At 34.9% G+C, this 23,725-nt stretch overlaps 1 protein-coding gene across 1 annotated transcript; it reads left to right on the top strand.

The window, feature by feature from the left end:
* Positions 1 to 13,056: 13,056 nt before the first annotated feature.
* Positions 13,057 to 23,580, top strand: ak3 (adenylate kinase 3). The gene is made up of 5 exons (XM_067398246.1): positions 13,057 to 13,409; positions 17,773 to 17,892; positions 17,997 to 18,169; positions 21,252 to 21,370; positions 22,507 to 23,580. The coding sequence occupies exons 1-5, from the start codon at positions 13,262 to 13,264 to the stop codon at positions 22,622 to 22,624; spliced, it is 678 nt and encodes a 225-aa protein (XP_067254347.1). The 5' UTR covers positions 13,057 to 13,261; the 3' UTR covers positions 22,625 to 23,580.
* Positions 23,581 to 23,725: the final 145 nt, after the last annotated feature.

Raw genomic sequence — 23,725 nt, 5'->3', positions numbered from 1 at the left:
TCAAACAGAGCCCTTTCAAAGCTCCAAATTTATTTTATTCTTCTGTAATTGTTACTGTAATATTAGAGGAGTTTTATATTATCAGGACAGGTAGAGATCCTTCCGTGTTAGATATAGATCCGGGTCGATAAAGACCCTAATACTGTATGTAAGAATGATTGGTGAAACAGTCATGCATTTAAGGGTTAAAAACGCTGTATAATGCATTCCAGGCCAGTAGTTTGCGATGTCACGCATGACGTCACTGTTTGTAGTTTAGATGGAGACAATAACAGTATCGTTTTCAGAAACGTGCACTTTGAATCCCGTTTTCATTTTCAGGTATGCATTTTCAGGCCCCCAAAACTCTTTTGTTGTGTAATTGAACGGCCTGAAGGATGGTGCCTGAAGGAGCTCAACACATTGCAACTGATGTATGTAAACAGTTGAGAATGAAAACTCATGTGTGTAACAGTATATTGGATCCGTGCGGCTCTTAAAGTGACAGCAGCTAATATACCTGCTGCAGTCATTATTGTTAATCAAACAAAAGACAAAGATAAAATCACTCACTTTTCTTGAATGAATAACTTTTGTAGTTATAATAAGGATTAGTCAATATTTAATGAATACAGTGTTAATTTACATCTGATTACTTTATTCAGTTTCTGTTGAAGGCTATTTCTTATCTGAATACCACTGTTAGTACATCTTCCTGAAAAACCTAAAGCACTGTTTACTTCATTTGTATTTTCCTTTGTCAGTTTTGTTGGCATTGATGGTTCCATTAACTTTTAATATCCTTGGAAACTTTACAATGCACAAAAGGTTCTTTAGAGTGGAAAAAGTTCCTTCTCTTTAGGATTATTAAAATGTTCTTCAGACTTCTAAGTTCAGTTCTTAAAAGGCATCGCTGTGAAAACACTTTATTTTTTACAGTGTATTTAGCCTAATTTTAAAGAAAATTGCTACTGCTTCCAATTTGGAAATATACAATAAACCTTTTTGTTTAACTGTATAGCCATACAAGATAAAGAATGCTGAAACAGTATCAGTTATAAATAGAGACTAATTTATGTTATAATTTAGGGACTGAATATCCCTGTTATTTAATAGCCTTATAAGCTGAATAAAAATAAAAAATGCTATGAAACTATTGTGGTAAACATGGCTGATAATAATGATATCTGTAATAGGAGTATATGGAATAGTCAAATCATTATCGTCTAAGAATTCGTGCACTGCACTGGAATTGTAGAAAGTTGACTGATGTAACATGCCAAGCTCTCACGATCCTCTGTGATTGCTCTATTCAGTAAACAGATTCATACAGCCTTGGGTATGAATGATTCTCTGTATCTGTTGGTGGAGCATCATGGTACATGTATCTGACGCATGAGAATGAGCAGCTGGATGTGCTGGCGGAGGACATGTGAGCTGTTCTGGGCCTTTCTTGTAGAATGAGATGAGACATTGTAGGGCCACTTCTACTCAGTTTCTGAGCAGATGTTTACAAAGATTTGAAGGCAGTTTCTGTTCTTGGTTGTGAGAGACAAGCAGGCAACACAGAATACTTATAATAAAGGAGCTGTAGGAAGTACGTAGGATGCTTGTTTTGGGATCCAAACAAGTTCTGTTTTCTCAGGAAGCATTGCTGTAACTATGTTTACATTATGGATTAAAGGCTTCATAAGATTTTAAACATGCATTTAGCCTCTTTATACACATATGCACTAATAAAAAATAAAAAATACAGGTTTGATGAGAAACCTTATATCAGGCCTATTTGAATATTTCAATGGAGTTGCCAGTTTCTGCTAGCTTAGAAGAAAACTAACAGTTTGCAAGTTGCAAGTAGCAAGACTGTAGTGAATGAGTAAAGTATGTAAAGACAAATATATATCTCAATTCTTGGATCAGTCTGGCTCTCTCTGGAAATGTTTTTATAACAAATAATAAAAAAAAAATAAAGATATAACTGATGGTTTATGTAATTATTACATTTCACATGTTTGGACATGTCTGTTCATACACATTTCTGCACCAGTAGGTAGCGACAATTAGTGAGTCATTGAATTATTAACTCAACTAATTTGTTTTAAAGCACTGATTCATCCAAACTTTTACAAACCAATCACATATGTTTTCTTAAAAAGTGTAATGTATTAAATGCATTCCATCTAATACCATTAAAGACATTTCACTCTGATATACGTCACATGAAAAGACTATCCCAATTTATGTTTCATTCCAACTTTAAGCATGAAGTGTCTGTATAATATGTCCTTTTATTAGTTTGTTGGAGGGCTTGGCTTATCAAATAAATGTTAAAAATGTCTACATTATAGCTGAGCTAACTGAGATCACCTCTAGCAGTAAACCATTTTCAAAATTTGCTTCAAATTCAAATTTTGAAGCGTTTTAGAACAGTTATGATGTAATAAAGCCTCATTTACTGGAATCATACAAGTTTAGCCAAACTACTGATTTCCAACAAAAGATTTGCAAAACTTGCAAATGCTTAATGATACAGTCACATTTACCATTGCTCCAGTCATTTCAACAGGAATCCATGCGATCAGTAGTTTCACCTGAAGATGAAAAAGAAATCTACTCATGTAGATTTCGCTCATGTTCAAGTTGGTTATGTGAATCCGCCATGTTGACCAACAGAAAGCTGCTTGGTTTGAGAGGGACTTCTACATGAGTGGTGAATTATACATTGCTACACTATAGAACTTACAATAGATACAATAGAACTTTTATATGTGCCTGCGATATTTTGTTGTTACTGAACCTTAACAAAGCAGTGTTTCGAAAGTGCCCATCACTAATGAACTGTCATTTAATAGCATTATCATGCTTCCAATCCTGATAGTTGGAACAACATCATTATTGCTTGTTGGGCTGTGCGATTAATCTTAATTGATTTTTCAGTTTTAAATTTTGGCTTCCAACGATAATGAAAACAAGATAATCGACATAAAATGATTATTGTGCCATGTTCCATCCAGTGCACCATCCTTTCATTCATATTGGTGCGCTTTCGTTCCTTCCTAAGCCAAACTTAGCATCTAAATCCGCCGAATAATAGAGTGTAAAATGCAGTCTACTGTTGTTAAACTGTGGGATGTGCTTGATATTAAACAGTGTTATTATAAGTGCATTAAGCCGCAAAAGAGATACTGTTCTCTAGGCAGCTTTTTCTGTGCCTGCACTCCGAGATGGTGTGGAACGAGCATAAGCAAAATATACTGTGGGCTATGGATACGTGCATAAACGGTCAAATAGCCTAAACACAAAAAAAATTCAAAATGCCATTTTAGCAGGTATCCTTGGTTAGGTGAATGTAAACAGTTGAGAAAGAAAACGCATGTGTAACAGTATATTGGATCCGTGCAGCTCTTATGCTGCGTTCACACCAAACGCGAATAGAGCATCAAATTCGCATCTACCGCGTCTAGTTTGCCGCTTGAACATTTTGAATGCATTCGCGCGTTTAGAGCGAAATAGACGCGCATAAAAAACAAGCGTTTGAAGCGAAATTGACGCGCGTCCGAGGCAAAATCCGCTTCTTGTGGGAGGGGCAAGTGCTAGGCGGTTGTCTGTTTGCAAGATGGCTGATGTTGATCGTGCGTTTATCGAGAGAGTTACCGCTTTGTATTTGCTCTGGAGAGCAGAACAGCGGCGCAGGGGTCAGCGTCACGCTAAGGCCGCGGGTCGATAAACGTGTACGTGACTCAAAAGTGAAATGTGTATTTACAACTTACCAGGTAGCCCAATCTCCTCACCGACACTCTTCCAAGCGAGGTCCTTTTTATTCCTGTCTAAATTATGAACTTGTGTCATAAATCTCTGGGTGACTGCTCACTGATAATATCAGTCGTTCCTCCATTTTGAATGAGTGACTCCGGGCGGGCCTGCCGACACAGCAGCAAGCAGGCTCCTGATTGGTTAACGCAGCGCAAATTTACGCCAAAGTTCAAATTTTTCAACTCGGGCGTCAGACGCGAATTCGCGTCAAACCCGTAAATGCACGAAAAGCACCATTCGCGCGAATGAGGCGAATTCGCGTCTTCCACGCCGCGCTAAATGCCTCATTCGCGCCGCGAGACCTCCAGACGCGCGTAAACTCGTCTTTACATTGACTTAACATTGAAATCATTCGCGCCAGACGCTCTATTCGCATTTGGTGTGAACACAGCATTAAAGTGACAGCAGCCTAATAAAACTGCTGCAGTCATTATAGATAATCAAAAAAAATCAAAAAAAATAAAGATAAAATCACTCGCTTCTCTTGAATAACTTCTGTAGTTATTATAAGGATTAGTTAATATGTAATGAATACAGTTATTTTACATCTGATTACTTTATTCAGATTCTGTTGAAGGCTATTCAAAGACTATAAAATAACACAAGACGTGTCACTCGTATTGTTTTGAATGGGAGAAAGTGTAGCGCGTAATATGGCGGAATAAGTCCCGCCTTCTAAATAAGAGCCAATCGCCGACTGGTAAAGTCATGAAATTTAATTGTAAGGTTGGCGAACAGTTTTGGAGAATTTGATGTTTCCCCATTCAAAGAGATAGGGCATGATGCCAAGGATGCCCGAGAGGCGTTTCAAAGATGGCCGCTGAGTGAAATTACTTGTCTTAAAGGGACTTTGGCTATTTCTTATCTTAATACCACTGTTAGTCCATGTGACGAGCAGGGCGGGCGAGAGCCGTGAGGGAACGGAGCGAGGCCGGTGACGCGAGTGATAACGAGCATAACCTGCGAGGCGTGCCGGCCTCGAGTCTGTCACGGAGGAGCTCCGGAGGCATAAAAGGAGGAGTGACATCAATGGAGGAGTGACATCAATGAAGGACGAGAAAGTCCAGGCCTGGTCCTCTCTCGTCCTCCACGGTAGTCGCTCCTCCTTTTATGCTCCCGGAGCTCCTCCGTGAGGGACTCAAGGCCGGTGCGCCTCCCAGGTGAAGCTCATTAACACTCGCGCCACCGGCCTCGCGCCGTTCCCTCACGGCTCTCGCCCGCCCTGGTCGCCACAGTCCATCTTCTTGAAAAACATATAGCACTGTTTACTTCATTTGTATTTTTGTTCCTTTGTCGGTTCGTTTCTTTGTTCTTATTGTATTGCTCACGAACAATGTTTACTTGTCTTCTGTAACTGTTTTGAGGACCTTTTTACTTGCATTATTTAACGAAGCATCTTTACACAGAGAAAGCAGCACAGAAACCAATTCAGAAGTGGCATAGAACCACGAAAATATGCATTTACATAGACTGTTTAATCCTTGAAAATAACCACAAATATAAATGAGCTTTAACAAAAATTAATTATATAAAATTAAGGTTTAAAATAAAGTGACAACGACGCTGCTTACGCGGCACTATTGTGCATTTCATTTACACTGAACAAAAACAGCATTGTGTCACCTTTCTAGGGGCTGAGGTGGGTCAGACCCAGTATATTATAGGTATTCTCTTATGTGGCATTGCGTATTTACACAGAAATTTGAACAGGCACAGAGCCAGCATAACAATTTAAAGATGCCTCTAAGTAGTCTAGCCTATAGGCCAGATAATTGTGAAATTTCTAAAAAAAAATCTAAAATTAGAAATAAGACCATATCACCCACAAATAGTCGTATTAAATAATCGTGATTTCAATATTGTCCAAAGTAATCGTGATTATGATTTTTGCCATAATCGAGCAGCCCTAATTGCTTGTGTTATTGTTTAATGTTAATATTTCACCTGTGAACTCCAGTAAACTTTAACCTGTAAATTACTTTATTGATGGACACTAAAGAACTAAGAAGGCTAAAGAACACTTTGATAAATAGCTACAGTTCATGAAATGCAAAGCAACACACAAGTCAAACAATAGATGGTGACACCATTGCAACACAAAACGGTTAGTGCTGAGTAAATCCATGATAATTTTTTAAAATTTGTTTTATAGTAGTAAAGTAATAGATGTTCGTGCATCTCTGCTGAGTGTTATGTAAGGAAATCCTTTGGAATCTGCTTGAATATTTCTGCCTAAACATGATTGAATGTCTCTCTTTGAATTTCACAGAAAAAGAAGGAAGTTTCTTTTCTGAGAAACAGCTATATCAGATTCAGAGGAACATTTTCATTTTTATTTGCCATGTAGCATACTTCCACATTCATTCCTTTTGTTTTCTTCATCATCATCATCATCTTCTTCTTCTTTCTCACCTTCTCACAAGATCAGGTGTGGATTTCATAATAAGGGCTGAGTATGAATTAGTTTCATCAGGCTGAGTCACTGGAAACATGCTGTCACGGACACTTGTAAAAGGATAAGGGTTGTGATGACATCACTATCAGGACATAGGAGCTTGGCGAGTTTTAAAACAAAGCACGAGATATAGCAACACTGTCAACGGAAACTTGTGAAATAGCAAAAGACAGGTTTTAGTCTTTAGATGATGTCATCTCTAAATAAAACTGAATAAGAAATAAAAGTAGTAATAAAAACGTTATGACTAAACAGAAGATCACTTTACAATCATTTAAAAGTCAGGAATTATTTTAAGCCTTCTAAATGAAATAACCATTCGAGGTAGGCCTATGAGTGTGATTCTGGATCATGTGATTAGTCGTATTAGCGCTATGTCAGATGTGCCTTATGAGTTACGTTAACCATATTGGCCTTATGAATTATGTCAGAGACTGTAAATGATAATGCTTATCTTTTCCAAGTTCAGTGCTCAGCTCAAATTATAGTTCGCTACCTTGAGAATAAACTGGTGCAGTGTATAATGAAATAGGCTATAGGCTAAATATGTGTGAAAATGTTATAATGAGTATAGCTGTCATTCTATGAAACGGGTGCCATTTGGGTCTGCAACGTTTGATCAGATGCATAAGGCACAAAAAACATCACAAAGTCTGTTTCCAAAGCTTAAGGTCATTAATTCAAGTGCTCTTTTTAACAAGATATATGATAAAATGCTTTTTTTTGAAGATAAGCATACCTTTTTTAATTAATTTTCATTATTATATAGCCAATTTCACATGTCCGTGTTAACCAACATGACATTTGCATCTAAAATATCACCAAATAAGTCATATATTTTTTTCAAACATACTATTTTCAGGATTATATGTGTGTCCCTGTTTACACAAGATATACTTATTCACAATAAACCTTAAACTTACCACCCCGTCACACTAACTTGTTTTATCTATAAATAATGCTCTGTTCCTTTAAATGACATCACAAAGCCTAAGTGACATCATTTGAGCCTTATAGCCACCAAGAACAAAAGAAGGCAACTACGTACATTTTTTTTTACATTGTTTATTTGTTGCTTTTTCATGTTAGGCAGGGCCCGTCAAGCTTAACTTTGCCACCCCATCATGTAAAATAGATAGGGGAAACTGTTTTTTATTCATTTTTTCACATTATTAATACAAAGAAAATTAAATTGAAATGCAAAATTAGAAAAGAAAATTAAGAAAATTAAATTGAATGCATGTATGCTAGGTGAGAAACTTGACCACATGGGAGATTTGCGGAAATTTTGTGATGAAATTTACCACCCCGTCACGTTTTTGTGAGTATGCGGGGTGGTATGTGGGGTGGTAAATTTCATCCCAAAATGTCCCTCGATAAAAATCACGTTCTTGGGGGTAAAACGTTTTCTTTTTGGCAAGGTTCCTGTGGTAAAATGTGCATTCCAAGGGCTAAATAGCATGTTTTTTGGGCTCACTTCAACCCGTGGACATGAAAAACAACCCGCGGCAATAGTGTAAAAGTAGCCTAGCCCAATTTTGCGGGAAAAACGCAGACTTGGCAACACTGTTTGGTTCATTCATTCACTCACTCACTATTTCACTCACACACTTTTTACTCAATTTGAATGTCTCCCCTCCCCCAGTTTTTAAAGTTTAAAACCAGCAGACCATATAGCTACATATTTGTCCATACCACCCCGTCACATTAATTAATGTTGAATGCTGTTCTTGTTGTGTGGACTAATCAGATAAATTTAACTTTATTATTATTAACTTTATTATTAATTAATTATTTCAGTACAAACAATGAGGCCATTGAAAGGTCAAATTCATATTTCAAGATTAAAAATCTAAGAATAAAAAATAAATAAATAAATTACAGACTTTCTATTGATGGTTTCCAAAAAAGGGACATTTTACTATTAGGAAAACATTAGTAATCTTCTTTTACTACTCCAGTGGCATACATATTGTCCGTGATGGGGTGGTACATGAATGGCTGTCTTGTCTAAATAAAAAGGATCATTTTAATCAAGATTTTGTGCCTGAGGTGGGAAAATGTGTTTTTTGGAGGATTAACATATCTTTCAAGTTGTATGTTTGTTAAAAAAAAAAGTTTGCTCCTAATGAAATTTTTGAAAAGTACAAAGTGGAAATGGCACTCGTTTCGTAGAATGACTCAGCTACATAACATAGGCTAGCTTATATATAGCACGTGCGTGCACTAGTCAATCTTTTTAAAGGTGCCCAAGAATGTTCTTTCACAAGATGTAATATAAGTCTAAGGTGTCCCCTGAATGTGTCTGTGAAGTTTCAGCTCAAAATACCCCATAGATTTTTTTAAATTAATTTTTTTAACTACCTATTTTGGGGCACCATTAACAATGCACTGATTTACACTCGGCGCCGCCCCTTTAAGACGCGTGCTTCCTGCCACACGAGCTGTCGACTATATTACAGCGCATTTACAAAGTTCACACAGTTAATATAACCCTCAAATGGATCTTTACAAGATGTTCGTCATGCATGCTGTATGCATGCTTCGAATTATGTGAGTAAAGTATTTATTTGGATGTTAAAAGTTTGATTCTGAGTGAATTTGAGGCTGTGCTCCGTGGCTAACGGCTAATGCTACACTGTTGGAGAGATTTATAAAGAATAAAGTTGTGTTTGTGAATTATACAGACTGAAAGTGTTTAATAATGAAAATAACGACGGCTCTTGTCTCCATGAATACAGTAAGAAACGATGGTAGCTAACCACATTTAACAGTACATTAGCAATATGCTAACGAAACATTTAGAAAGACAATTTACAAATATCAGTAAAAATATCATCATGGATTATGTCAGTTATTATTGCTCCATCTGCCATTTTTCGCTGTTGTTCTTGCTTATCTAGTCAGATGATTCGGCTGTGTGCAGCTCCAGACGTTAATACTGCCTGCCCTTGTCTAATGTCTTGAACATGAGCTGGCATATGCAAATATTGGGGGCGTACATATTAATGATCCCGACTGTTACGTAACAGTCGGTGTTATGTTGAGATTCGCCTGTTTTTCAGAGGTCTTTTAAACAAATGAGATTTATATAAGAAGGAGGAAACAATGGAGTTTGAGACTCACTGTATGTCATTTCCATGAATTGAGCTCTTGTTATTTAACTATGCCAAGGTAAATTCAATTTTTGAATCTAGGGCACCTTTAAAACAATATATGTTCTATAGGCTACATAATAGGCCCTTGTGCATTATTTTAAGTGATCGTAGGCTATATATGTAAGTTAAATACATTTGAAAAATTGCATATTATATTATACTATAAAATATGAAAGTAAAATAAGCTATTGTATTTTATACCAGGCCTACCCTCTCATTTGGTCGTCAGCTCAGGAATCATTTTAATTCTCCCAATTCAAATAGCCATTTGAGGTAAGCCTTGATATGCAAGTTCTAACTGAGTGTGTTGATTCTAGATCATGTGCTTAGTCTTATTAAGTCAGATGTTCATAAGCCTTAGCCTATAAAAGACACACCTTATGAGGGATGATGAACATCCGCCTTCTGTTCCTCAGGCTTATGAGTTTCGTTAACCATTAAGCCTTATGAATTATAACCTATATTATCCTGTGACGGTAAATAGTCTAATAATGTAGATCTTTTCCAAGCTGAGTGCTCAATTTATATTAGATTAGAGGACGCCACCTTGTGGATAAACTGTGGAGGTGCAGTGTATAAAAAAAAATATATATATATATATATATATATGATTTAAAAGGCAGTCATAAATTTGAGTCTTCTAATTCAAATAACCATTTCAAGTTGGCCTTAACATGTAAGTAATAAGTAATTACGATTTTAGAGATAGCTCAAATCTACACTGGTTACTAAAGGCAGAAAAGGGGCAGTTGTTAAAATAGACAGACATTTTAACAAGTAGCCTAGCCTATTTATGGTGGACAAAATGTTGGCTTGTCACCATTGCCCCTATATCTACACTATAGCCTCCTTTGCTTTGGCAATGTAATGTCAGTAGGTTTTAATGTTTACTGTGCTATCACTGTGACCATATTATTACTGTCACAAAGGGGCGCCGTTTCTACAGCATAACAAACTTGGATATTTCATATTATAAATAAAAACTTGTAATTCCAAAAGACAGTGTGAAATCACACCTCATATTATATATTATATATGTATATATATATATATATATATATATATACACACAAACCTGATTCCAAAAAAGTTGGGACAAATTGTGAATAAAAACAGAATGCAATGATGTGCAAGTTTCACATTTCAATATTTTATTCAGAATATAACATAGATGACATATCAAATGTTTAAACTGAGAAAATGTATCATTTTACGGGAAAAATAAGTTGATTTTAAATTTCATGGCATCAACACATCTCAAAAAAGGTGGGACAAGGCCATGTTTGCCACTGTGTGTGTAACGAAGGCGGGACTCAGAGTAAGATCCACATGCAAAGCTTTTATTAAAAGTGAGCGTGGTCGCACAGGCAGGGTCAAAACAGGAACAAACAGCAAGGGACAGGCAGAGTCGTAGTCAGGATACAGGCAAAGATCAGGACAGGCAGATATCACTCACAAAACAGCAGACAAGGCAATGGTCAGGACAAGGCAATGGTCAGTAACTCATGCAACCCCATACCATCAGAGATGCAGGCTTCTGAACTGAGCGCTGATAACAACTTGGGCTGTCCTTGTCCTCTTTAGTCCGGATGACACAGCATCCCAGTTTCCCAAAAAGATCTTCAAATTTTGATTCGTCTGACCACAGAACAGTTTTCCACTTTGCCACAGTCCATTTTAAATGAGCCTTGGTCCAGAGAAAACGCCTGCGCTTCTGGATCATGTTTAGAAATGGGTTCTTTTTTGACCTATAGAGTTTTAGCCGGCAACGGCGAATGGAACGGTGGATTGTGTTCACCGACAATGTTTTCTGAAGTTTTCCTGAGCCCATGTTGTGATTTCATTACAGTAGCATTCCTGTATGTGATGCAGTGCCGTCTAAGGGCCAAAAAAATCAAGCGGGCATCCAGTATGGTTTTCCGGCCTTGACCCTTACGCACAGAGATTGTTCCAGATTCTCTGAATCTTTGCATGATATTATGCACTGTAGACGATGATAACTTCAAACTCTTTGCAATTTTTCTCGGAGAAACTCCTTTCTGATATTACTCCACTATTTTTCGCCGCAGCATTGGGGGAATTGGTGATCCTCTGCCCATCTTGACTTCTGAGAGACACTGTCACTCTGAGAGGCTCTTTTTATACCAAATCATGTTGCCAATTGACCTAATAAGCTGCAAATTGGTCCTCCAGCTGTTCCTTATATGTACATTTAACTTTTCCGGCCTCTTATTGCTACCTGTCCCAACTTTTTTGGAATGTGTAGCTCTCATGAAATCCAAAATGAGCCAATGTTTGGCATGACATTTCAAAATGTCTCACTTTCAACATTTGATATGTTATCTATATTATATTGTGAATAAAATACAAGTTTATGAGATTTGTAAATTATTGCATTCCTTTTTTATTCACAATTTGTACAGTGTCCCAACTTTTTTGGAATCGGGTTTATATATAATTTTACCTATTTATTTAATACACAAAATCTGCACGTCATTGTCCATCTTCTTTTAACACTATAGTGATTATTAGCATCTTGGGTTTCCAAATCCTGTCTTTGTCTCATTGTGTTGAAGGAACTATTGTTCTAGAGGCCTTTAGGAGAGAACAAATCTCCATTGTTATCTTCTTAATCTTCCTAAAGAACCCCTCCTGTCAATCATTTGTCAGCTGATAAATGATGATTCAGAATGGGCTCTCTTGTGATTGGGTCAAACCAGCATGAAAAAAGTCAATCAAATTCCTCAGATGAAACTCTGGTGATTATTTAATCAACCAGACTAGAGATAACATTGCCAACTCCAAAGCCTATTAGAGCAGACCTAGTCTGACCAACATGTTACATAATCACATTGCATAATAATTCATCAGTTTCTTTTTCTTTTTTTTTTGCATAGGTTCACTTTACATAATTACTAAAGTAATACTACTAAGAAAGAGTTAATCCACTAAATAATTACACATTAAATATTGCTCAACATTTATGTACTGTAATATGCTCTGATATTTTAGCTTTATTTATATAGCTTTTTTAAATTACATTTTATTTTCATATTTTCATTTTTATTCGTTTTTGTCCTTTTTAAATATTACTACATATGTTCAATTTATTTTCATACCAGTTTTTAGTTCCATTTTTGTTTTTATTTATTTATTATTTTAACCAAGGCAACAAGTCAATTTTGTTTAGCATATTGAATTTTATTTCAGCTTTTTTTCAATTAATAAAAAAGGTTTTAATGCTTTTAGTTACAAACCCTGGTCATATGAACTCTTTAAATATTTGATTTCATTAGCTATTATTTATTTACTAAGATGTTCAGGGTTTTCAACCAGGGGTCCGTGGACCTATAAGGGTCCTAAAATGGTAGGCTATATTAAAGATAACTTAAATTTTAACTATTAACTACTGACATACTGTATTAGGTGTTAATGTGTTCAATTACAGTTATTATAAACTGCACAGAAGATCTAGCCTTTTTTATAGGCTATTATGGGTCCCCGAGAATTTTAAAGGTGGTAAACCTCTTAAAGAGATGTAGTAATATCAATCATTTTGTAGTGTGCACTACTGTAAGTGTCTTCACACGCCCACTTGAGCCAGCACTTCCTGTAATGTGAGCGCGTCCACGAGAGATGCGCGTGCATTAGAAAAGGACGGGCTTAATCTGGGAATAAAACTGGAGTTGCGTATTTATCATTTTGACCGCACAGAGGACTGCACATCCTTGGAATAACTTTAAGTCATATTGATTTCATAAGATTGCAGATGTCGGAGAGATGTTGTGAATAGGAAATATTTCTTTAATTTCATATTATCAAATAGTTGTTAAAGGTTGCATTCTCAAATCCAAGTATGGGTCTGCAGACTGTGTTCCGCGCTGTGATCATGGGGGCTCCGGGCTCAGGGAAGGGGACCGTGTCTAGTCGGATAGTGCAGAGTTTCGGACTGAAGCATCTCTCCAGCGGGGACATGCTACGGGCCAATATCGAGGCGAAGACAGGTAGGACAGCTTCAGCACTATTTCAGTATTTCTTTACAGGACTAAATAACCGAATATAAACGGTTGAATCTTTTTTTCCGTTTTCAACTTCGTAAAGGGTTAAACGCAGCGGTGATACAAAAATGGCTGCAAAACAAACTTCAGAAACTCGGTTTTATGTTGAGCAGGATAATTACAGGTTTCTTATCACCAGAACCGAGCCTAAATTTTGGTTGGGCTGCCTATCTATGCAGCAGTTTTTTCGAGTGATGTCCAAAAATGACAGCGTTTAGGTACTGCGACACGTTACTAGGTTTGCAGACAGCTTTTCTCGCATTTTTGAAACAGTTCGCTGATACATTTTCAACGCCCGCCTTGTGTGACATCGAGCACTTTCTTCCAGTGTTGGTGTTGATATAAACACTGTCTGGAAAAACCATTATGCTGTTTAACTCAGGCTTTATGTTTGTGGCATCACTCTTTTTATGTGTATTGACCATCTTAGTCTTTTCAAATATTTGTGCTTTAAAGGGGCTTTTGTTTAACCTTTGAGGGTGATTTCTCCAAAGAATGTGCCTTGCATACTAAGCATGTCTAAGACAGGGACTTTTAGGGTAGTTTCACTGAAGCCCAAGCCTGCTTTGCATGTTAGAAATGCAAAAATTGCACCAAAACTAAAAAAATTTGCAAAACTGTATATACAGTAGTGTAGGTTAACTCTTAGTGTCCTTTATAACAGGACCCCTTCAACTTGAAAGATTAGGAGACTAGCTGAAAAAACAGTTAAACAAATGACACGTTCTGAGAAACAAAGAAGAAAAACAGTTTTCTATAAATAAAATTTTTTTGTAAAATGTAACATCCTAAATGGATGCCAGATGCTCTGTGTGAGTCTCTGGGGAGCAGATTATCTTGCCATGTTGTGTGACAGTGATTTATGCTGCAGAACTCATCAGTTATCTGGTGTACAGATCTACCATAGTGAGACTAAACCAGATTCAACATGAAACAAATGAACCATATACATAACACAAAATTGAGTTGCAGTGAAGAAATATTTCAATGAATATTTTAGTTTCGTATATTTACAACTAGAATAGTTCATCCAAGAATGAAAATTCTCTAATCATAAATAATCCTCATGTCTTTCCAAGGAATGTTGGTATCCAAATATTTACCATTGCATTCCTTTCTATGGACAAAAAACAACTTTCTTAAAATATCTTATTGTAGAAACAATTCATATTCTTTAAGAAACAAAAAGAGGGCGAGTAAATGACAGAATGCTCATTTTTGATGGAACAATCCATTTAAAGTACATTTTGATTATAGATTTCAAGAACTGACAGCATGTGCTTCATGTAAAAGTATGCTTTTTTTTTTAACCCTTTGATGCACAAGCTATGAAAACCCCTTCTAATGCGCAACATGGGTCAAAAATGACCCGTATTCATTTCCTATGTAATTTCAATAACGGTTGAGTGTTTCTTTGCTGAATCTTTGAAAGAAATGTACTTTATCATTCATTTATTCCAGCTATTCCTTAAATATCTTGTTTTTGATTGTCAAAAATCATGATGTTCATTTTTTCTTTCTTACTTTATAAACAAGCGCAGTTTTTGTTTGTCTACATCAATTTTACACACATGGGTCAAAAATGACCTGTATTCATTTCCTATGGTATTTCAGTCATGACTGAGTGTTTCTTCGCTGAATCTTTGAAAAAAATGTATTTTATCATTAATTTATTCCAGGTATTCCTTAAATATCTTGTTTTTGATTGTAAAAAATCATTATGTTCATTTTTTCTTTCTTACTTTATAAGCAAACACAGTTTTTGTTTGTCTACATCAATTTTACACACATGGGTCAAAAATGACCCATTTAGAAATCTTTGCAAGTAGGAACATATTTACTGCAGACAACTGTTCATCCGCCACACATTTCACCTCTCAACATGGCTGCATTTGTATATTTGATGGACGAAAGTCATATTATATTTCATAAAACAGGCTATATATTATATTCCATAATTTGTATTTTTTGTCATAAACCAATGATACTGGTCACCTTTTACATCTAAAAGGTGTTCCTGAAAAGTAACAGTTTTGAACAAGGTTTCTGTCAAACTGTGAAAATATATAATAAGTGTATCGATCAACAGTGCTTTTGATTTTCTTTATCTAGAGAGTTATGCAGTTCATGTGTGTAAAATTGATGTAGAAACTGTGTTTGTTTATAAAGTAAGAAAGAAAAAACAAGCATAATTATTTGTAGAAAATCAAAAACAAGATATTTAAATAATAACTGAAATAAATAAATGATAAAATACATTTCTTTCAAAGATTCAGCGAAGAAAAACTCAGTCATGACTGAAATTCCATAGGAAATGAATACGGGTCATTTTTGACCCATGTGTGTAAAATTGATGTAGACAAACAAAAACTGTGTTTGTTTATAAAGTAAGAAAGAAAAAATTAACATAATGATTTTTTACAATCAAAAACAAGATATTTAAGGAATACCTGGAATAAATGAATGATAAAATACATTTCTTTTAAAGATTCAGCAAGGAAACATTCAACCGTTATTAAAATTACATAGGAAATGAATATGGGTCATTTTTGACCCATGTTGCGCATTAGAAGGGTAGTAATACAAAAATGATTTTTATTAAAAAAGTAAGAAAGAAAAAATGAAAATGAGGATTTGTGATGATCAAAAACAAGTTAATTGAGGAATACCTGGAATACTGAATGATGAAATTAATTTCTTGCAAAGATATAGAAAATAAAAACTCAGCCGGGTCATTTTTGACCCATGTCATGCATCAAAGGGTTAATAATATGTATACATACATTTGGATACATTAATGATCTGTACTGAAAAAAGATTTTGTACATTGCAAGACTATTTAAGTGAACAGTGAAAAAGAAAAAATGTTTAAAATTATGGAAAAACCTTAACTAAATGTTAAACTGGTACAGAACCTACCATTGTCACCCGGGGTCTGAAGAAAATGAAGATGAACGACAGGATTACAGAGGTTTATTAAACAAAAGGCTAGACATTGTAACAGCTTGCACAACACAATAACAACCAACAACTGAAGAGTGAGCAAAGAGGAACTTAAGTACACAGTGGTGATGAACTAAATGATGATCAGCTGAAATGATGAGCTAGTGTCCATGGAAACAGATGAGTCGTGGGAAACAAGGACAAAGAAACACATGTGACTGAAGAAAACAAACTGAAAGTATATGAAAACAAAAAAAAAATTATTTGTCAACCCATTGTTAAAATTTTTTTTTGAAAATGCGCAAAACAGTAATATTTTGAAACTCATTACAATTTCAAATAACTTTTTCCATTATATTTTAAAATGTAATTTGTTCCTGTGATCAAAGCTGAATTTTCAGCATCATTACTCCAGTCTTCAGTGTCACATGATCCTTTAGAAATCATTCTGATATGCTGATGCTCAAATTTTTAAAATTATTTTTTATCAGTGTTGAAAACAGTTACTTAATGTGTTTGTGGAAACAGTGATTTTTCTCAAATAGAAATTGTATTTCAAATAAAAAAAATTGAAATAGAAATCTTTTGCAATATTAAAAATGCCTTTAATGTCACTTTTGATCAATTTAATGTGTCCTTAAAGTATTAATTTCTTTGAGAAAATCACTCTGACTACAACTTTTGAACAATAATTTAGTTATATACAGTATTATAAGCCTAAAATAGTTAGCACTAAACAGAAATATCACAAAGGGTCACAGGACGATTATTATAAAGTTATTAAAATGTGCATTGATCAATAGCCCCCGGTTTCACAGACAAAGCTTAAGCTAGTCCTAGACTAAAATGCATGTTTGAGCTGCACTGACATATCTTAAAATATGTCAGAGCCATTGTTTTGTCTCAAGATGCACACCAGTAATGTTTTTTATCTAGGGTACATTTATAAAAGCTGCTTAAATACCCTAATTAAACTAAGGCCTAATCCTGGCTTACTCTAAGTCCTGTCTGTAAAACCTTGCTAAAAGCTCATTGCATTGGTCACACATTATTTCCATTTGAATAGCTAATAGGCAAGTGGTAAAAGTCATATGAGACTAAGGTAATGATCAGCCCCACAGCCATCACACTAGAAACCATGAATTTTAATCAAATGTTTGCCTTACATGTCAGTATTTCAATAAAATTATTACCAAAATGTTTTTATGAGTAATGGCAGATGCATCATATTACTGCAAATTATTTTATTAGTATTATTAGAATCAACATAGATACAACATAAATGAACTTCTGATTATACTCATTTCTGAATTTCCTCTGCATTTAACTAATATAATAACTAATCATCTCTTATGCACCTGGGCAGATTTGGGTCTTCTGATGAAGTCATGTATCGATCAGGGTCAGCTGGTTCCTGATGATGTCATCTCTCGTCTCATCCTGTCCAGTCTGAGGGGTATAGAGCAGACCAGCTGGCTGCTGGACGGTACAAATCTCATCCCACTCAAACTTGCTTTTCTTAAGCATATTGTTGATGAATTATACGGTTTATTCATGGTCGCCGCTCAATATACCTCTGTGTCCTGGCAGGGTTTCCTCGTACCGTGGCTCAGGCCGAGGCTTTGGACGCCGTGTGTGATGTGGACTCTGTTATAAACCTAGACGTGCCTTTCCAGACCATCAGAGAGCGTCTGACGTCTCGCTGGGTGCACCTTCTCAGTGGCAGAGTCTATAATATAGACTTCAACCCACCAAAGAAGCCAGTGAGTCCTCTTACGTTTTTCCCCATCATTCCCTCATGCTGCTGTTGAGATATTTACAATCCTGTTTAACATTACTTCAGGCAACTGTTGATAATTAAACAAAAGAAACAGGAATTTGACCAACTCTGCTCATATGAAGACTCCACAGTGGTCTGTACTCTAAAGATCTGGAACTATACTACAAAAAAATAAAGAGAAAATATGGTGGATATAATATATAATTTGATAATTTATATAATATATAATTTGATCAATATTGCTGCCATGATAAATTGAAATGTAAGAAAACATACTTAAAATTCTGTTTAATGCCTGTTTTCTGTAGGTAATAATAGTGCAATTACGTCAGGTAAATGGTACTGAGTTTTTTGAATGAATTAGCCTAATTTGCCTAAAGGAGGTGTGTTTGCACTAAAAAGACTAACATTGACCTTGGCCTGGTTAAACTGGATTGCAGGTAGTTATTGATCTTTTGTTTTGTGCTGAAATGCTGTTCACAAGAGTGGTGCGAGTGATTTCGTCAAGAATGCTTAACACAAGTGAAGAAGAAATACACTTTAGCATACTTTTAAAAAGAGTATTATTACTTTGAAAGCATATGCTTAAGTGCGAACTGAATGTAATGTTTTTGGACACTTAATTGCTTGATAATTGCAATTGTTATAGTTTAAATTTATATTAAATTGGCTGAACTTAGATTGCTTTTAATTAGGACTTAAGTACACTTTACGTGTAAATTCATAATTACTTCTGTTGTCTTTGAAATATAGTTAAAGTCCACTGACAAGCATTTATGGTAAATTAAAATATACTTTCATGTCAATTCTATTGAAACTTGCATGTCATGTATTTAAATATATTCATAATTACACATTAGTAATTAGGTGGCAATTTAGTTTTAAAATATATCAACTTTAAATGCAGTGTTAGGGAATGTTACTTTTAAAACAAATGCATTACAATACTGTGTTACTCCCTAAAAATGTTACTTAGTTACTTTTTACAGAAAGTAATGTGTTACGTTACTTTTTCTCACCTGGGCTGGGCTTGCTTGTTGTGTTTTAATAACCAAAAAAAAAAAAAAACACTCTTCAGCAATAAAAATGAAACAAATACGATGTTTATCTAAAAGTCATTTTTACTTATTCGTATGGTTTATTTGGATCACTGAAGGTCAACAGCAAAGATATGGGTTAAAAAGGTAAGATTAAATGCATAATGTATATTTGTGTTATTTAACATATTTAATTATAGCCGGTTTGTCTAATATTCTGAGTTTGCATTTCACTGTTTTTATTCACAGTGCACACAACGCCTCTGCACTTTCTCCAGATTTCTATGAACATGGGAACAGGAGAGGTGTCAGTCAATAAATGGTGGGGGAAAGTAACTCGCGTTACTTATTTTAAAAAGTAACTCAAGGTATTTTGTTGTAAATTTAAAAGTAATGCATTACTTTACTAGTTACTAAAAGTAATCGATAACATAACTCGCATTACTTGTAATGCATTACCCCCATCACTGTTTAAATGTAATATTGAATAACACACTACAGTGAAAATGAGAATCAAGTACTACATGTGCTTAAGTATGTTAGTCAACACATCAAAATAAGTATACTTTTTTATTGCACAACAAATGATTTGTTAAACACAATGATTTAAAATATACTTTAAAGTAAAACTTTTAATATGACATGATTACAAAGTGCACTTTTTAAAAGTGAAACAGTCATGAATGTGTGCCCTCTTTCAGTACACTTAAGTGGACTTGTATCACATAAATATTATCTGTAAGTACAGTTAAAAAAAACAAAAACTTAAAAATATAGATTTGAACTACACTACAAGTACATATTCAGTAAAATTAAGCACTTTCTTTTCACATGTAGAAAAATATTTTCTTTTGTTTTGTCTACTGCCACAAAGGGAATATACATGTATATTATGATACATAATAGATACATTTTCTATATAATATACAATATAAATTAATTTTACAATTTATTTTTTGTCATTTGTGTTTTTTAAAGAATGTTAACATATTTTTACAGGGAAATGATTTTTTCCTGTGCAAATGTTCACCACAAAGAAAATAGAATAATTTTAAACACACTCTAACGTACAGGTTTTTTATTTTTTATTTTTAAACAATTAAAATGGAATAATGTTAAATACAGTTAAAAATAAAAATCGGAGCACTGGATATAAATGGTCAAGTGTGTGTGTTAAACTTCTTGTGGTAAAAGTAGGTCATGGTATTTCACAACCTTGCACTCAAAACAGATAAGAAAGCTTCTGTTTTCTAAGGAACTTTGCTCTCATCCCTGCAATAAAACTTAAGCACGCTGAGGAAGTCATGGAGTTCCTGTGAATTAATTAAACACTGTCAGAGAAAAGAGGAATCACAAGGACAGGAAATGTGTTTAAATGTTGCTTGAACAGCTACTGCTATACTTTAAAAGTAAGGAAAAATTTCTAAGGGCAGGGAGTTTTAGAAAAGTAAAATTGAACAAAAAATGAGTTATAAGCCTTTTACATTCAAGATGTTCTAAAAGATCTTAAAATTTATTTTGTCTACTGCCACAAAGGCTTTGAGGTTGCAAAGAAGATTGGTTATGACTCAAAACTGTTTCAGAATGGTTATATTTACATTTACTTCTATGCATTTGGCAGACGCTTTTATTAAAAGTGACTTACATTGCATTCAAGGTACACATTTACATTTTATCAGTTCATCTTGGTCATCTGCAATCATTTTAAATAACAAACCTAAAAACAGCAATTCAGTGTGTTTTAAACTAATACAGAACAAGCCAAGTGTGAAACTGTGTTTGCTCAAATACAGTTCAAAGCTTATGTCAACACAAAACCGTGTGTCTGAAGGTCACCCCGATTTAGCTTTGGAATCCGACAACGCTTGCCAAGAATTGTTGACTGTTTCATTACATGAATTCTTGAGGAATGGTAGCTTTAATTTGGTGTTTATAGCATGTTTTAAAGATTTAGCACTGAAGTAAAGTCGGGTCTTTGTGGTGGAGGTCTGCAGTGATGTCATAATCATTTGTCTGTATTGTGCACAGGGTCTTGACGATGTCACGGGAGAACCGCTGGTCCAGAGAGACGACGACAGCCCCGAAACTGTCTCCAGGAGACTAAAGGACTATGAGAGACAGACACAACCAGTTCTAGAGTATTACAGGTACTGTACAGAAACCACAGCACTTTGAAGCTGATTTGTGTTGAATGAAACAATGCAGTAACATATAGCAGAAAATATTTAGGAAATATATGGTTCATCCAAGTTCTGTCAGTCTTTACTCACACTCATGTGTTTCTAGGACCTGTATGAATTTATTTATCACATGGAACCAAAAAGAACATATTTAGAAGAATGTTCACGCTGCTCTTTTCCATACAATAAAAAAGTGAAGATGATGAGCTCTAAAAAGCACAGTACAGTAAAAGTAGCCCATACATCTTGTACATAAACTCTAACCTCTTTTTAATTTGTGAAAGTGTCTCAGTCCATATTACATTATTTACACTGGTGTTTAGGACGCTAATCAAATTGTATAATATTAATAATTAAACATAAAAAATATTGATAAAAATCAAAGTAATTGTTTATGCTGCCTTAAAGGGGACCTATTATGCTCCTTTTTACAAGATGTAATATCTCAGGTGTCCCCAAAATGTGTCTGTTTCAGCTCAAACTAGCGAAACATCTGTTTGGTTTCAATATCATCTCTATTGCGGCCGCGCTCATGTGACATTGCAGTTCTTCATCATCACGAAAGTTTATTATCTTCATGCATTTTAAAGCCATATCAGTCTAAACTTCTGATATATGGTTTTCTGAGCGCACACACCTGAAGAACACGCACAGAAAGCTGGCTGTCAGGCGTCGCGTCCTGCGAGTATTAAACTAAGTTCTCGTTCACGTCTCATTAAGCCTAAACTGTCAAATACACAGAAGGTGATGTCAAAAAGTCTGCAAACCGCTTGTACTGAAGACACATGTTCTGCTTATGATTTATGAGGATTTTAAAAAAGTGGGTGGATATTTACCATTATAGGATGGTTGTGTACACAAACTGCCGACACACATTTATCTTCAAACACTATGTAAAAATGAGTTTTGCATAATAGGTCCCATTTAAAACTTTTAAGTTTAGTCAACTTGGATAGTTGTGAAAATTGTGATTTTTTTTTTTTTGTAATTGCAACAATAACTTTTTTAATTATTATTATGTTTAACTCTGAAGACAGAACTGGACTGAGGGTGTAACATCATATGAGTAATGATTTGCTAAAGCCATTACATATGATTTACAGGAGTAAAGGAGTGTTGGAGACATTCTCAGGAACTGAAACCAACAAGATATGGCCTCACGTTCATGCCTTCCTGACCAGGAAAATCCCAGGAACCCAGCAGGCTATGGGAAAAGCATGATTCTACAACAAGCTTTAGGACTTTTACAACAACTGACGTACACTGTCTGAAGCAAGCACAATGCACCTCTGTGGCCTTAAGCAGTCTACTGTATTTGGAGTTACATGCTTAAGCCTTTGGTGCTGCCATCTGGTTTTATGCCTTTGTGAGAAATTTAGTGACAATCTGAAGGTTTATGGTCTTTATGGTCAAATTAGCCTTCAGAGCTTTGGTGCCACATCATAAGCAAACAAACTAGCTTAGTGTGTTATAGCGGTAGGCATGCTAAGTATAAATAGTTGACTCTTCACACTCGGTAGAAGTGCCCAAACCGTAAGAATGTTTTCTTTTAACTGAAGTGGCTGCAAAATGTTGACACGGCAGCTCCAAAATATTCCTGTTTATTGTCCATAATAGCATTTTAAATGTTATTGAAATCTCATACTAGAGAAGTATTTAAAATTTTCTCAGATGAATGCAGTGCAAAAATATGATTCAAACCTGATTTAGAGCACCCATTTTGTGTGAACCACTGTGACCTTAATTAGCAAATACAGTCTAATTGAGCAGTGTTTAAATGTAGAATAATTGAATTAATGTGTTAGAAGAGTTAATATTTTTTAGCACATACAAAATAGTGTTATATTTTGAATATTTTTTTTATTTAGAAAGGTTTGTACAATGCAATAATTAATAAAGGGAAAGAAATTTTATGTCATCAAAATGTTGATGTTTTATAAGTCCTTTTTGTATTGATTAACCACTATTGTGTGGTTATATGGAGAACCACAAATTAAGTGTAAAGTATTAATTCACTTGTCTATGCATTTAATGGCACAGTTTGCGAATCACAATTGTAGTGACTGAAAACCCTGCTACTGAATAATGGATCAATTATTTAATGTAAAGTAATGGATGTCATTTCAGAAAGCAGGTAGTGAATTCTTTGAAACAGCTGCAATAAACAATGAAGCTTGATTTTTTCGTTTTCGCTTGACATTTGTTTTGGTAGTGAATCATTTAAACAGCTCTAGATTTTATGTATATAATCACACTGTGTACATTATATATTTTGTACCAAAAGATTCACTGATTAGGCTTAAGAGAAATAATAATAAAATG

This window comes from Chanodichthys erythropterus, chromosome 10 (assembly GCF_024489055.1).
Source record: "Chanodichthys erythropterus isolate Z2021 chromosome 10, ASM2448905v1, whole genome shotgun sequence".
Taxonomy (NCBI): domain Eukaryota; kingdom Metazoa; phylum Chordata; class Actinopteri; order Cypriniformes; family Xenocyprididae; genus Chanodichthys; species Chanodichthys erythropterus.
Note: the sequence above shows the minus strand (reverse complement) of the source record. Positions and strands in the feature narration are given on the sequence as shown.

Coding starts and splice junctions, on each gene's coding strand:
- ak3 (XM_067398246.1), top strand. CDS start 13,262: ATGGGTCTGCAGACTGTGTTCCGCGCTGTGATCATGGGGGCTCCGGGC. Junction 17,893..17,996: donor GACCAGCTGGCTGCTGGACG/GTACAAATCTCA, acceptor GTGTCCTGGCAG/GGTTTCCTCGTACCGTGGCT. Junction 18,170..21,251: donor TCAACCCACCAAAGAAGCCA/GTGAGTCCTCTT, acceptor TATTGTGCACAG/GGTCTTGACGATGTCACGGG.